The sequence below is a fragment of the Aquarana catesbeiana genome, linkage group LG02, assembly GCF_042186555.1.
Source record: "Aquarana catesbeiana isolate 2022-GZ linkage group LG02, ASM4218655v1, whole genome shotgun sequence".
Classification (NCBI taxonomy): Eukaryota; Metazoa; Chordata; class Amphibia; order Anura; family Ranidae; genus Aquarana; species Aquarana catesbeiana.
The window spans coordinates 592504642-592522021 of NC_133325.1; the positions used below are offsets into that span (position 1 = coordinate 592504642).

The 17380-nt window shown below is 41.5% G+C and overlaps 1 protein-coding gene across 1 annotated transcript in view; it reads right to left on the bottom strand.

Annotated features, from left to right (window-relative positions):
• Nucleotides 1-16953, bottom strand: part of DIPK2B (divergent protein kinase domain 2B) — a 175327-nt gene extending 158374 nt beyond the window's left edge. The window contains exon 1 of the mRNA XM_073616269.1: nucleotides 16657-16953. Coding sequence (XP_073472370.1) covers nucleotides 16657-16874 — 218 coding nt within the window. The 5' untranslated portion in view covers nucleotides 16875-16953. The remainder of the gene's footprint in view (nucleotides 1-16656) is intronic.
• Between the last annotated feature and the right edge of the window lie 427 nt (nucleotides 16954-17380).

The following is a 17380-nucleotide window of genomic DNA, read 5'->3' on the forward strand; positions in this document are numbered from 1 at the left end:
ATTAATTTTTTCAGATCCTCAGAGAGTTCTTTGCTATGAAGTGCCATGTTAAACTTCCAGTGACCAGTATGACAGAGTGAGAGCGATAACACCAAATTTAACACACCTGCTCCCCATTCACACCTGAGACCTTGCAACACGAATGAGTCACAGGACACCGGGGAGGGAAAATGGCTAATTGGGCCCAATTGGGACATTTTCACATAGGGGTGTACTCACTTTTGTTGCCAGTGGTTTAGACATTAATGGCTGTGTGTTGAATTATTTTGAGGGGACAGAAAATTGACACAGTTATACAAGCTGTGCACTCACTACTTTACATTGTAGCAAAGTGTCATTTCTTCAGTGTTGTCACATGAAAAGATATAATAAAATATTTACAAATATGTGAGGGGTGTACTCACTTTTGTGAGATATATATATATATATATATATATATATATATATATATATATATATATATATATATATATATATATATATATATATATATATGTATATATATATATATATATATATATATATATATATATATATATATATATATATATATATACACTCGGCATTCAGTGTAGACTATATATACAGTGCATTTGGTAGTGTACAGTATATAATACACTTCATGCGGTGTACACAGTATATAATACAGTGTGTACAGTTTCTAATATACTACAGGCGGTGTACACAGTATATATTACAGTGCAGTCAGTGTACATTTTCTAATACAGTGCAGGCGGTGTACACAGTATATAATACAGTTTCTAATACACTTCAAGTGGTGTACACAGTATATAATGTACATTTTATAATACAGTGCAGGCGGTGTACACAGTATATAATACAGTGTGTACAGTTTCTTTTACACTTCAGGTGGTATACACAGTATATCAGGGGTAGGCAACCTGGGGCCCTCCAGCTGTTGCTCTGGGAGGAATTGTAACTGCCAGCCTTGCAATGCCTCTTGGGAAATGTAGTTCCAAAACAGCTGGAGGGCCCCAGGTTGCCTACCCCTGCAATATATAATACAGTGCAGCCGGTGTACAGTATATAATACAGTGTGTACAGTTTCTAATACACTTCAGGTGGTGTGCACAGTATATAATACAGTGCAGCCGGTGTACAGTTTCTAATACACTTCAGGTGGTGTACACAGTGCAGCTGTTCCATGGCCAGGTGTGTGTTATTCCTTCAGTATCCCATTTACAAGGAGCAGATAAAAGGTCCAGAGTTCATTTCAAGTGTGCTATTTGCATTTAGAATCTGTTGCTGTCAACTCTCAATATGAGATCCAAAGAGCTGTCACTATCAGTGAAGCAAGCCATTATTAGGCTGAAAAAACAAAATAAACGCATCAGAGAGATAGCAAAAACATTAGGTGTGGCCAAATCAACTGTTTGGAACATCCTTAAAAAGAAAGAACACACCGGTGAGCTCAGCAACACTAAAAGACCCAGAAGACCACGGAAAACAACTGTGGTGGATGACCGAAGAATTCTTTCCCTGGTGAAGAAAACACCATTCACAACAGTTGGCCAGATTAAGAACACTCTTCAGGAGGTAGGTGTGTGAAGAGAAGAGAAGACTTCACCAGAGTGAATACAGAGGGTTCACCACAAGATGTAAACCATTGGTGAGCCTCAAAAACAGGAAGGCCAGATTAGAGTTTGTCAAACAACTTCTAAAAAAGCCTTCACAGTTCTGAAACAACATCCTATGGACAGATGAGACCAAGATCAACTTGTACCAGAGTGATGGGAAGAGAAGAGTAAGGAGAAGGAAAGGAACTGCTCATGATCCAAAGCATACCACCTCTTTAGTGAAGCATGGTGGTGGTAGTGTCATGGCGTGGGCATGTATGGCTGCCAATGGAACTGGCTCTCTTGTATTTATTGATGATGTAACTGCTGACAAAAGCAGCAGGATGAATTCTAAAGTGTTTCGGCAATATTATCTGCTCATATTCAGCAAAATGCTTCAGAATTCCTTGGATGGCACTTCACAGTGCAGATGGACAATGACTCGAAGCATACTGCCAAAGCAACCAAAGAGTTTTTTAAGAGAAAGAAGTGGAATGTTATGCAATGGCCAAGTCAATCACCTGACCTGAATCTGATTGAGCATGCATTTTACTTGCTGAAGACAAAACTAAAGGGAAAATGCCCCAAGAACAAGCAGGAACTGAAGACAGTTGCAGAGCATCACCAGGGATGATTCTTAATCTGTCCCATTACTTTTGGTCCCTTAAAAAGTGGGAGGCACATATACAAACTGTTGTAATTCCTACACCGTTCACCTTATTTGGATGTAAATACCCTCAAATTAAAGCTGAAAGTCTGCAGTTAAAGCACATCTTGTTAGTTTCATTTCAAATCCATTGTGGTGGTGTATAGAGCCAAAAAGATTAGAATGGTGTCGATGACCCAATATTTATGGACCTGACTGTAATACAGTGTAGTGTGAAGTGTGTTTCTAATACAGTGAAGTGTTTTTCTAACACACTTCAGGCGGTGTACACAGTATAAAACACATAGCAGCCGGTGTACAGTTTCTAATACAGTGCAGGCGGTGTACACAGTATATAATACAGTGTGTACAGTTTCTATTACACTTCAGGCGGTGTACATAGTATATCAGGGGTAGACAACCTGGGGCCCTCCAGCTATTGCAGAACTACAAGTCCCATCATGCCTCTGGGAGGAATTGTAACTGCCAACCTTGCAATGCCTCATGGGAAATGTAGTTCCACAACAGCTGGAGGACCCCAATTTGCCTACCCCTGCAGTATATAATACAGTGCAGCCGGTGTACACAGTATATAATACAGTGTGTACAGTTTCTAATACACTTCAGGCGGTGTACACAGTATATAATACAGTGCAGCCGGTGTACAGTTTCTAATACAGTGCAGGCGGTGTACACAGTATATAATACAGTGTGTACAGTTTCTAATACAGTGCAGGCGGTGTACACAGTATATAATACAGTGTGTACAGTTTCTATTACACTTCAGGTGGTGTACACAATATATCAGGGGGTAGGCAACCTGGGGCCCTCCAGCTGTTGCAGAACTACAAGACCCATCATGCCTCTGGGAGAAATTGTAACTGCCAACCTTGCAATGCCTCATGGGAAATGTAGTTCCACAATAGCTGGAAGACCAAGGTTGCCTACCCCTGCAGTATATTATACAGTGCAGCTGGTGTACAGTTTCTTATATAGTGCAGTTTCTAATACACTTCAGGTGGTGTGCACAGTATATAATACAATGCAGCCGGTCTCCAGTTTCTGATAAAGTGCAGGTGGTGTACACAGTATATAATACAGTGTGTACAGTTTCTAATACACTTAAGGCGGTGTACACAGTATATAATACAGTGCAGCCATTGTACAGTTTCTAATACAGTGCAGGGGGTGTACACAGTATATATTACAGTGTGTACAGTTTCTAATACACTTCAGGTGGTGTACACAGTATATAATACAGTGCAGCCAGTGTACAGTTTCTATTACACTGCAGGCGGTGTACACAGTATATAATACAGTGTGTACAGTTTCTAATACACTTCAGGTGGTGTCCACAGTATATAATATAGTGCAGCCAGTGTACAGTTTATATTACAGTGCAGGCGGTGTACACAGTATATAATAGTGTGTACAGTTTCTAATACACTTAAGGCGGTGTACACAGTATATAATATAGTGCAGCCATTGTACAGTTTCTAATACAGTGCAGGGGGTGTACACAGTATATAATACAGTGTGTACAGTTTCTAACACACTTCAGGTGGTGTACACAGTATATAATACAGTGCAGCCAGTGTACAGTTTCTATTACACTGCAAGTGGTGTACACAGTATATAATACAGTGTGTACAGTTTCTAATACACTTCAGGTGGTGTACACAGTATATAATACAGTGCAGCTGGTGTACAGTTTCTATTACAGTGCAGGCGGTGGACACAGTATATAATACAGTGTGTTCAGTTTCTAATACACTTCAGGCGGCGCACACAGTATATAATACAGTGCAGCCGGTGTACAGTTTCTAATACAGTGCAGGCATGTACACAGTATCTAATACAGTGTGTACAGTTTCTAATACACTTCAGGCGGTGTACACAGTATATAATACAGTACAGCCAGTGTACAGTTTCTATTACAGTGAAGGCGGTGTACACAGTATATAATACAGTGTGTATAGTTTCTAATACACTTCAGGTGGTGTCCACAGTATATAATACAGTGCAGCCAGTGTACAGTTTATATTACAGTGCAGGCGGTGTACACAGTATATAATACATTGTGTATTAGAAACTGTACACACTGTATTATATATTGTGTACACTACCTGCACTGTATTAAAAAACTGTACAATGGCTGCACTGTATTATATACTGTGTACACTGCCTTAAGTGTATTAGAAACTGCACACACTGTATTATATACTGTGTACACCGCCTGCACTGTAATAGAAACTGTACACCGGCTGCACTGTATTATATACTGAGTACACCACCTGAAGTGTATTAAAAACTGTACACACTGTATTATAAACTGTGTACACCGCCTGCACTGTATTAGAAACTGTACACCGGCTGCACTGTATTATATACTGAGTACACCACCTGAAATGTATTAGAAACTGTACACACTGTATTATATACTGTGTACACCGCCTGCACTGTATTAGAAACTGTACAATGGCTGCACTATATTATATACTGTGTACACTGCCTTAAGTGTATTAGAAACTGTACACACTGTATTATATACTGTGTACACCGCCTGCACTGTATTAAAAAATGTACACTGGCTGCACTATATTATATACTGTGTACACTGCCTTAAGTGTATTAGAAACTGTACACACTGTATTATATACTGTGTACACCGCCTGCACTGTAATAGAAACTGTACAATGGCTGCACTGTATTATATACTGTGTACACCACCTGAAGTGTATTAGAAACTGTACACACTGTATTATATACTGTGTACACCCCCTGCACTGTATTAGAAACTGTACAATGGCTGCACTGTTTTATATACTGTGTACACTGCCTTAAAGTGGATGTAAACCCAATGTCATCCTTTCTAAACTACTGCCATAGGGGTTATCTATAAGGAAATACATGCCTTCTGCATGTATCTTTACCTGTCAAATGTCTCCCCTCTGTTATGAGACCTGAAAAACTGCAGATTCTGTGGGTGGGTCTGTTGTCTGGAGCTTGGTGGGTGGAGTCGTGATGTCAGTAGACTCCTCGTCCACCTCTACACTCCCCTTGTCAATATGCATTTTCTCCTGTGTATTTCTTATACTGAACTTCTGCTATGATCTCTAACATCCAGTGAAAAGACAGGAAAGTAACCACATGACCTCAGCATGCCAAATCATGCTGAGGTATGGAACATCCAATCCTGGCAGAGCTGCTGAAGAAAGGAGTGGGAGGGAATTCAAAAATAATGCATGTCTTAGGCTAGTGCACGAGATATGTAAATCGCCTGTCACTCACAGCAAGGGGGAGGATTTGACAATGTTTTTCTCTGTTTGTCAAGATTTATCTCACTAAACAATAAAAGGGGATCGCTCAGAGATGGATTAACTCTGTGTGGCAAGACTGGGCTCCAAATATAGGAAATCTTATACTCTACAGTATGATGTAAAAAAAAAAAAAAAAATAGGGTTTATATCCACTTTAAGTGTATTAGAAACTGTACACACTGTATTATATACTGTGTACACCGGCTGCACTGTATTATATACTGAGTACACCACCTGAAGTGTATTAGAAACTGTACACACTGTATTATATACTGTATACACCGCCTGCACTGTATTAGAAACTGTACACCGGCTGCACTGTATTATATACTGAGTACACCACCTGAAGTGTATTAGAAACTGTACACACTGTATTATATACTGTGTACACCGCCTGCACTGTATTAGAAACTGTACAATGGCTGCACTATATTATATACTGTGTACACTGCCTTAAGTGTATTAGAAACTGTACACACTGTATTATATACTGTGTACACCGCCTGCACTGTATTAAAAACTGTACACTGGCTGCACTGTATTATATACTGTGTACACCACCTGAAGTGTATTAGAAACTGTACACACTGTATTATATACTGTGTACACCACCTGCACTGTATTAGAAACTGTACAATGGCTGCACTGTATTATATACTGTGTACACTGCCTGCACTGTAATAGAAACTGTACACCGGCTGCACTGTATTATATACTGTGTACACCACCTGAAGTGTATTAGAAACTGTACACACTGTATTATATACTGTGTACACCGCCTGCACTATATTATATACTGTGTACACTGCCTTAAGTGTATTAGAAACTGTACACACTGTATTATCTACTGTGTACACCGCCTGCACTGTATTAGAAACTGTACACTGGCTGCACTGTATTATATACTGTGTACACCATCTGAAGTGTATTAGAAACTGTACACACTGTATTATATACTGTGTACACCGCCTGCACTGTAATAGAAACTGTACAATGGCTGCACTGTATTATATACTGTGTACACCACCTGAAGTGTATTAGAAACTGTACACACTGTATTATATACTGTGTACACCCCCTGCACTGTATTAGAAACTGTACAATGGCTGCACTGTTTTATATACTGTGTACACCGCCTTAAAGTGGATGTAAACCCAATGTCATCCTTTCTAAACTACTGCCATAGGGGTTATCTATAAGGATATACATGCCTTCTGCATGTATCTTTACCTGTCAAATGTCTCCCCTCTGTTATGAGACCTGAAAAACTGCAGATTCTGTGGGTGGGTCTGTTGTCTGGAGCTTGGTGGGTGGAGTCGTGATGTTAGTAGACTCCCCATCCACCTCTACACTCCCCTTGTCAATATGCATTTTCTCCTGTGTATTTCTTATACTGAACTTCTGCTATGATCTCTAACATCCAGTGAAAAGACAGGAAAGTAACCACATGACCTCAGCATGCCAAATCATGCTGAGGTATGGAACATCCAATCCTGGCAGAGCTGCTGAAGAAAGGAGTGGGAGGGAATTCAAAAATAATGCATGTCTTAGGCTAGTGCACGAGATATGTAAATCACCTGTCACTCACAGCAAGGGGGAGGATTTGACAATGTTTTTCTCTGTTTGTCAAGATTTATCTCACTAAACAATAAAAGGGGATCGCTCAGAGATGGATTAACTCTGTGTGGCAAGACTGGGCTCCAAATATAGGAAATCTTATACTCTACAGTATGATGTCAAAAAAAAAAAAAATAGGGTTTATATCCACTTTAAGTGTATTAGAAACTGCACACACTGTATTATATACTGTGTATACCATCTGCACTGTATTAGAAACCGCACAACAGCTGCACTGTATTATATACTGTGTACACCGCCTGAAGTGTATTAGAAACTGTACACACTGTATTAGATACTGTGTACATGCCTGCACTGTATTAGAAACTGTACACCAGCTGCGCTGTAATTTATACTGTGTGTACCTCCTTGTGCAGCTATTGTACAGTTTCTAATACAGTGCAGGTGGTGTACACAGTATATAATATAGTGTGTACAGTTTCTAATACAATTAGGGCAGTGTACACAGTATATAATACAGTGCAGCCATTATACAGTTTCTAATACAGTGCAGGTGGTGTACACAGTATATAATACAGTGTGTACAGTTTCTAATACACTTCAGGTGGTGTACACAGTATATAATACAGTGCAGCCAGTGTACAGTTTCTAATACAGTGCAGATGGTGTACACAGTATATAATGCAGTGTGTACAGTTTCTAATACACTTAAGGCAGTGTACACAGTATATAATACAGTGCAGCCATTGTACAGTTTCTAATACAGTGCAGGCGGTGTACAAAGTATATAATACAGTGTGTACAGTTTCTAATACACTTCAGGTGGTGTACACAATATATAATACAGTGCTGCCAGTGTACAGTTTCTAATACACTTCAGGCAGCGCACACAGTATATAATACAGTGCAGCCGGTGTACAGTTTCTAATACAGTGCAGGCATGTACACAGTATCTAATACAGTGTGTACAGTTTCTAATACACTTCAGGCAGTGTACACAGTATATAATACAATATGTACAGTTTCTAATACACTTCAGGTGGTGTACACAGTATATAATACAGTGCAGCCGGTGTACAGTTTCTAAAACAGTGCAGTGGGTGTATAGTATATAATACAGTTTTGTGCGGTGTTAAAAAAAATCCCAATCATGTCTGGAAGGTCACCAAGGAGAGACAGATGCTCACAGGCCACTAAAAGAGGGCAAGCAGCCTCTGTGTCTACAGTGAACAGTGGTGGTCATGGACATGGTGCATCCTCTGCAGGCGGGTCAGACTTGTCCTTTTTGAGCCACAACATGCAGAAGAACTGGTGGAGTGGATAATGAAGCCATCCTCATCCTCTGTCACCCAGGCTCATAGTAGTTTGCCTTCCAATGCAGCTGCCAAAGTGGCCTATTCCACCAGCTCCTTGTCCACAGTTACTCCTTCCATAGCCCTACCATCATGCACGGAGGAGTCACCTAAATTTTTCGAACATAGTGTAGGTTACATGCTGCTGGAAGATGTGCAGCAATTTGAAGGCTCCAATGTTTGTTCCCAGGTTGAGGAAGGGAATAACGTGAGCCTAGAGAGAGGGGGTGCCACAGAAGGACAAGAAACTGGCAATCATGTTGCCCCAGCTGCAGCATACTGTCAAGTTTGCTCCAGTGATGAGGAGGGAGGTGATGATGAGGTCACTGACTGTACTTGGGTGCCTGAGAGGAGACAGGAGGAAAGTGAGGAGGAGGAGGCACAACTCCAACAAGGCAGGATGTCCTCCAGGGGTCAGCTTAAGGGCCACCACCCTATTGCATCAAACGACAGAGCTCCGCAGGTGCAGGGTGCTGCTGACTCCCCGCTGACTTGCAAAAGTCCCTTGGTGTGGGCTTTTTTCGACACGTGTGCAGTAGATCACACTGTTGCTGTTCTCAAATTGCAATCTATGTCTGAAGCGGATCAAGCGTGGCCAGAACAGCAGCTGCTTGGGCACTACATGCTTGACAAGACATATGAAGACCTGCCATGCAGTCCGTTGGCAACAGCACCTGAAAACCCACTTTATAGAAAAAGGCAGACTTCTCCTTGCTCCTTACTTGAATCTCCAACCCTACTATACCTCCAGTCCTCTCAAAGGCCTGCATTGAGAAGAATGAAGGTATAACAATAGGTGCCACAAGCACTTGCAGCCAATCTGCTAGCTACACCACCAGTTGATTTCAGCAGGCAAATTTTGCTACCCCAGTTGCTGAATCGTAAAAAAAAATCTGTCCCAGCCATCCACATGCTCAGCATCTAAATGCTAGCTTGGCCAAACTGCTAGCACTGCAACTGCTGCCTTTTCAGTTGGTAGACTATGCCCCCTTTCGTGAATTTGCGGAATGTGCTGTACCACAGTGGCAGGTTCCAAAAGGACATTTTTTTCACATAAGGCCATTCCAGCTCTCTACATTTATGTGGAAGGCAATGTTTTGGCCTTGTTGGACAGGGCAGTCAGTAGCAAGGTTCATATTACCGATAACTCATGGTGCAGCAGGCATGGGCAGGTATGTTACCTTTCCTTCACGGTGCACTGGGTTACTCTGCTGGCAGCTAGGAAGGATGCAGGACAGGGTTCAGTGTTGGAGCTTGTTCCGCCACCACATCTCCAAAAATCTGGTGGTGATTCTGCCACAACATCTGTATGCTCCCCTCCCTCCTCTTCTTTTTCCTCTATGGCCTCTTCTGCAGAATTGTCCTCTGAACTAGCAGTGCTCCATAAGCGCTCAAGGGGCTATGCAAGCAGTGAGGTTAAAAGATGGCATGCAGTGCTTCAGTTGGTCAGCCTGGAGGACAGGAGCCACACTGGGGCAGAGATTCTGTCAGCTCTGCAGAGGCAGGCTCAGAGGTGGTTGATGCCATGGGAGCTTGATCCAGGAATAGTTGTTTGCGACAATGGCACCAACCTTCTCTCCACCCTACGACAGGGACAGTTGACCCATGTTCCATGCTTGGCACACGTCCTAAATTTGGTGGTGCAGCATTTCTTGACCAGATACCCAGGCCAAAAAAGTCTGTGGTCATTTCTGCCGGTCGTACAATGCCAGTGCTCGGCTAGCTGACATTCAAAGGAAATTTAAACTGGACACCAACCACCTCATTTTTGACATGCCCACCAAGTGGAACTCAACATTGGCAATGCTGCAATGGCTGCACACACAACAGAGGGCCATCAATGAGCACCTGTGTGAGTATGGCACTAGGACAGGATCAGGGGAGCTTGGCTTCTTTTCGCCACACCATTGGCCACTGATCAAGGATGCATGCCTTGTCCTGTCACCATTTGAGGAGGCCACAAAGATGGTGTGCAGGGACAATGCATGCATCAGTGACACTGTCCCTCTAGTCTTTCTGCTGGAGCACGCGCTTCATGGAATCATGGACAGGGCACTTGAGGCAGAACAGCGGGAGGAAGAGGAGGACTTCCTTTCCTCTTAAGGCCCCCTTTATGCAGATAGCATTCCTGCAGGGCTGCCAAACACACAGGAAGAAGAGGAGGATTGTGTCACCATGGATTTAGAGGATAACACGCAGCAATCTTCAAGGAATGGTTTTCAGTCCCCAGAAACCCAAGGAGTTTTACGTGTCTTGATGGAGGTAGTTCCTGATAATGTCATCCTTAGTGACCCAGAGGACTCAGAATCTAATGCCTCTGCAAACTTACGCTGCATGGCCTCCCTGATTCTGCAAAGCCTGTGAAAGGACCCTAGGATTCGTGGTATCAAGGAGAGGGATCGTCACTGGCTGGCAACCCTTCTTGATCCACATTACAAAGGTAAAGTTGCAGAACTCATCCTGCCTTCACAGAGGGAGCAGAGGATGAAATATCTTCAGGAGGCCTTGAAGAAAAGTTTGTGTAATGCCTTTCCAGACCCCGGGCGATTACCATTTCCTGGTGCTGGACAAAGTGTTTTTGAGGCTTCTTTCAGTCAGAGGAAGAGCGGTGGAGAAGGTGGCCAGCTGATCAATGCCTTTAAACAAATTTTCAGTCCTCAGCACCAAGGTATGATAGGTTTAAGCGACCATCTCCAGTGTCTGCATTATATGGTGCAGAAATATCTAGGGACAAGAGCAGACTTGGAGACCTTTCCAACAAACCATCCACTGGGTTACTGGGTCTTGAGGATGGTTTACTGGCCAGAACTTGCTCAATATGCAATCGAGCTACTGGCCTGTCCTGCATCCAGCGTGCTTTCTGAACACACATTCAGTGCTGCTGGAGGGTTTGTAACTGATTAAAGAGTGCGCCTGTCCACAGACTCCGTTGGTAGGCTCACATTTACAAAAATTAATCAGTCCTGGATCAGCAGCTATCAGACACCTGATGCTGATGTACCTGATTGAATTTGCTATGGATCTGGGATCCCTTGAAGACTGCCTATGCTGCCTATCCTATACCTGACGCTAGCTTCCAACAATATTTTTGGTTTAGGGAACCACCAACACCTGAGGCCCAATTTTTCTGCACCTGTTTAACAGGGACATGTAATTACAATTTTTGAAATAATATTTAACAGCAGGGCCCATTCCCGCGCCCATCAAGAGTAACTGTGAGGGGTTACAGTGTTCTGGCACCACCAATACCCAAGGCCCAATTTGTCTTCCCCTTTTTAACAGCAAAGAGAGGACACAAAGAAAAGGGAAAAAAAGTGCTGCTCACCCCTGATAGTGAAAACAAAAAAAAGAAGAGGGTTTCCCCAGGGTGGGGTTTTTTGGCAGCAAAGTACAATTATTGAACCGATATTATATAAAAATTATTATATTTTATTGTACAAAAAAAATGATATAACACAAAGGTTAAAAATGAGCTCAAGTATAGAGTGTTTACAAGCCTTGTAGGATCAGACACACATTATACAGACATATTTCCATAACAACATTATACAAATATTGTCAACATCAGAAAATAAAACATAACGCGTTTCAACCCATATATCCAGAGTCTTCTTCAGAGGTCAGTCTGTTAAGGAATATATGATAAAGGTACATATGTAAAGACTTAATTGCGCATAGTATGAATAATGTGCAATACTCTATATGATATAATTACCCAATAGTGCGTGTCCTAAGAACAAAGGGCTTCCTACATGAAGGCCCCCTTTAAAAAACATGCCTATTTTTTCTCCCCGAGGGGTTAACAAAACACCTCCACTGGCACAGCCACCAGCACCGGAGCAAGAGTCCAAAGACGTGGCTTACGAGAAGTCACACTAAAAATCTCCCCCATCTGGCCAGACGATCATTGGGGAGCAGGCCACACCTGCAGCAAAAACCCAAAAACACCATAACCATAACCATAATGTATATCAAAAAGATTATATCAAGAAGTCTTTCCTTAATTAGGTAGTCAGGTGAGAGGCACCCATCTGCATGCATACCATATGTGCAGATTGTGGCCTCAAAATATTATTAAATATATACATAAGTGAGAAAAAGTAATGAGTGAATAAGAGGAGTACGTAAGAATGGTTAAAATAACCAATTAGTTAGAAAGTTGAATAAGATGACAAGTCCAAGTGATGTACACCAGCTCATTTAGATAGGGTAATTTGAAGTTGGATAAAGAAAATATAATGTGTGGGTGATCGTGAATACTCCAAGCTGTGGAGGTGAAAAAGATGGTACGTGCAGTATATACTGCACATACTGAGAAGCAATATTTAACAGCAGAGCCCGTTCCTGTACCCAACAAGACTAACTGTGAGGGGTTACAGTGTTATGGCACCACCAACACCAAAGGCCCAATTTTTCTGCACCTGTTTGACTGGGGCATGTAATTACAATTTTTGAAATAATATTTAACAGCAGGGCCCATTCCTGTGCCCAACAAGAGTAACTGTGAGGGATTACAGTGTTCTGGCGCCACCAACACCTAAGACCCAATTTTTCTGCTCCTGTTTAACAGGGGCATGTAATTACAATTTTTTAAATAATATTTAACAGCAGGGCCTGTTCCTGCGCACAACAAGAGTAACTGTGAGGGGTTACAGTGTTCTGGCACCACCAACACCTAAGGCCCAATTTTTCTGCAGAGTATATAGTGCAGTCCATATAGTATATATACTGCAGTTCAGAGTATATAGTGCAGTCCGTAAAGTATACAGTATATACTACAGTTCAGAGTATATAGTGCAGTCAGTGTAGTAAATATAATACAGTGCAGGTTATATAGTCCAGTGTACTGTATATAATATAGTGTATTGAAGTGGATAAAGGGAACCCTATGACAGAATTAAGAAAAAAAAACTGCATCCCCCCATTCTATACCAGGCCATTTGGGTCTGGTATAGATTTTAAGGGAACTACATGCCAATATAAAAAAAAACACAAAACGGCGTGTGGTCCCCCCCAAAATCCATACCAGGTCCTTTGGGTCTGGCATAGGTTTTAAGGGGAACTCCATGCCAAATAAAAAAAAAATTGGTGTGGGTCGCCCCCAAAATCCATACCAGACCCTTATCCGAGCAAGCAGCCTGGCAGGCCAGGATAGGGGGGACGAGCGATTGCCCCCATCCTGAACCATAAAAGGCCGCTTGCCCTCTACATGGGGAGGGAGCTTTGGGGTCAAGGGGAACAAGGGGGCCCCCAGATTCTGCCCCCCTATGTGACTGGGTATGGGGTACATTGTACCCCTACCCATTCACCAAAAAAAGTGTCAAAAAGTAAAAACCACAATACACAGTTTTTGACAATTCCTTTATTAAAAAAGAAAAAAAAGTGTCCCGCGATGTCCATCTATCTTCAATCACCCTGCCCGACAGACCTGAAAAATAGTAAAAAAAAAAGAAAACCTCCGCCTCGATGGGAGGCGTCCCGCGGACTGCTGTTTCTTGGCTGTGACAGCTGTTATATAGGCAAGGGCAAAGCCAGCCGGTGACATAACTGAGTGACCCCGCCCCTTCTGACATCATGTGCCATCAGAGGATGCATATATAAGCGCCGTCACAGTGAAAAGCCAGCAGTTGGCAGGACGCCTCCCATTGAGGCTGAGTATTTTTGTTTTTATTTCTTTTTTAATAAAAGAATTGTCAAAAACTGTGTATTGTGTTTTTATCTTTTTTCACACTTTTTTGGTGAATGGGTAGGGGTACTCCTACCCATTCACATGGGGGGGCAGGATCAGGAGGTCCCCTTGTTAAAGGGGCTTCCGGTTTCTGATAAGCCCCCCGCCCACCCCTGACCCTTGTTGAGGGACCCCAAAGCACCCTCCCCATGTTGAGGGCAAGCAGCCTGGTATGGTTCAGGAGGGGGGTGCTCTCTCCCTCCCCTTTCCTGGCCTACCAGGATGCTTGCTCGGATAAGGGTCTGGTATGGATTTTGGGGGGGACCCCACGCCATTTTTTTTATTTTGCGGTGGAATTCCCCTTAAAATCCATACCATACCCGAAGGGCCTGGTATGAATTTTTGGGGGGCTACGCTGTTTTTTTTTTTTTTATTTTGGCATGGAGTTCCCCTAATATCCACACCAGACTAGAAGGGCCTGGTATGGACTGGGGGGGAACCGACACCAATTTATTAATTGATTTTTATCGGCAATACATTACAACCGCAAGCAATTTTGAATTAAATTTTTGCCTGCGGCACAGTAAAACACATCAGAAAGATGTGCCACTTTACAGGAAGACTAAGGGGACCTCACTGGCACGATATTTAAAGAAATATTTAATTTTTATTGTTTCACTTTAAGCATTATTAAAAGCACTGCTCCTGAAAAAAATGACCCTTTTTAAAAACTTTTTTTGCATTGATACATGTCCCCTGGCAATGGCAATAACTTGCAAAAAAACCTTTAAAATGAACACTTTTGATTTTTCACATTCGTTTCCCATAGACTTTAATGGTGTTCGCATATTCGCACAAATTTTTTGCTTGTTTTGCCTGTTTTCACATCCAGGGGATGTGAAAAGTGTGCTATGCATTTGTATTCAGCCCCCCTGAGTCAATACTTTGTAGAACCACCTTTCGCTGCAATTACAGCTGCAAGCCTTTTTGGGTATGTCTCTGCTAGGGGTGCGCATCTAGAGAGTGAAAGAGAGTGAAAACTATGTAACTATGTGACCATTCCATTGTAGCTCTGGCTGTATGTTTAGGGTTGTTGTCCTGCTGGAAGGGGAACCTCTGCCCCAGTCTCATTTCTTTTGCAGACTCTAACAGCTTTTCTTCTAAGATTGCCCTGTATTTGGCTCCATCCATCTTCCCATCAACCCTGACTAGCTTCCTGAAGAAAAGCATCTACACAACATGATGCAGCCACCACCATGTTTCACAATGGGGATGGTGTGTTTAGGGCGATGTGCAGTGTTAGTTTTCCACCACACATAGCGTTTTGCTTTTAGGCCAAAAAGTTCAATTTTGGTCTCATCTAATCAAAGCACCTTCTTCCACCTGTTTGCTGTGTTCCCCACATGGCTACTCACAAACTGCAAACAGGACTACTTATGGCTTTCTTCCAACAATGGCTTTCTTCTTACCACTCTTCCATAAAGGCCAGATTTGTGGAGTGCACAACTAATAGTTGTCCTTTGGACAGATTCTCCCACCTGAGTTGTGGATCTCTGCAGCTCCTCCAGAGTTACCATGGGCCTCTTGGCTGCTTTTCTGTTTAATGCTCTTCTTGCCTGGCCTGTCAGTTTAGGTGGAAAGCCATGTCTTGGTAGGTTTCCAGTTGTGCCATACTCTTTCCATTTTCGGATGATGGATTAAACAGTGCCCCATGAGATGTTCAAAACTTGGAATATTTTTTTTTACAACCTAACTCTGCTTTAAACCTCTCCATAACTTTATCCCTGACCTGTCTGGTGTGTTCCTTGGCCTTCATGATGCTGTTTGTTCACTAAGGTTCTTTAACCAACCTCTGAGGAGGGCTTCACAAAACAACTGAGATTAAATTACACATAGGTGAACTCTATTTACTAATTAGGTGACTTCTGAAGGCAATTGGTTCCACTAGATTTTAGTTAGGTGTATCAGAGTAAAGGGGGCTGAATACAAATGCACGCCACACTTCTCAGATATTTATTTGTAAAAAATTTGGAAAACCATGTATCATTTTCCTTCCACTTCACAATTATGTGCCACTTTGTGTTGGTCTATCACATAAAATCACAATAAAATACATTTACATTTTTGGTTGTAGCATGACAAAATGTGGAAAATTTCAAGGGGTATGAACACTTTTTCAAGGCGCTGTATATGAAACAGATAGATATATAGTAAAAGTAGAAATATATTGTACATTATACACATATATATATTCGCCTAATACTAAACCATGATTGGTAAATAGGTTAGATAAGATATATTATTTATAGATAGATAGATAGATAGATAGATAGATAGATAGATAGATAGATAGATAGATAGATAGATAGATAGATAGATAGATAGATAGATAGATAGATAGATAGATAGATAGATAGATAGATAGATAGATAGATAGATAGATAGATAGATAGATAGATAGATAGATAGATAGATAGATAGATAGATAGATAGATAGATAGATTAGGCTGCTAACCTTATTTCTTCTTTAAAGAATTTCTTGCAAGCAGAAGTTCCAATGCAAGCATTACATTTGTCGAGTCCAAGAAAGCTTTTGCCAAAATTATAGGAGCTTTTCAGTTTGGAATCTGAAGAATTGGTTGCACCAACATTTTCTCTTTCCATGATAATAATGAGAAAAGAAACACAAAAGTAAAATTTCTGTAAAAAAGATGAACATATCCAAAAAAACATTTTTGCATCAGATCAGTTTCAACAACTTCATCAAAGATCCGGCAAAAAATAATGTAACTTTCTACTTCCAAATGGGAAGAAGTGTTGCTGGCAACGAGAGGAAGAAGGAAACTTATGGAGGATATAGATAATATTGATTGCTATGGTTACTCTTCCTATGCTAACTTCACAGGTTTGGGCTTTTGAGCTGGAAACCTTTAAAGAATTCAGATGAAAAATTCAGATCAGTGGACTCAAAAATACTTGCCACTTTATTGTGTGCACAACCAACATTTTTAAATAATTGTTTGTAAGTAAAAATAACACACAAACATATTTGACCTTTAACAATCAACACATAAAAAAACTTCATACAACACAATATTTGATAAAAAAAATGTGTTAATTGAATAGAGATTGGTAACCATAATTATTACCTTTAAGATACAGTAGGTAATATAAACTCACCGGCCACTTTATTAGGTACACCTTGCTAGTAACGGGTTGGAACACCTTTTTGCCTCCAG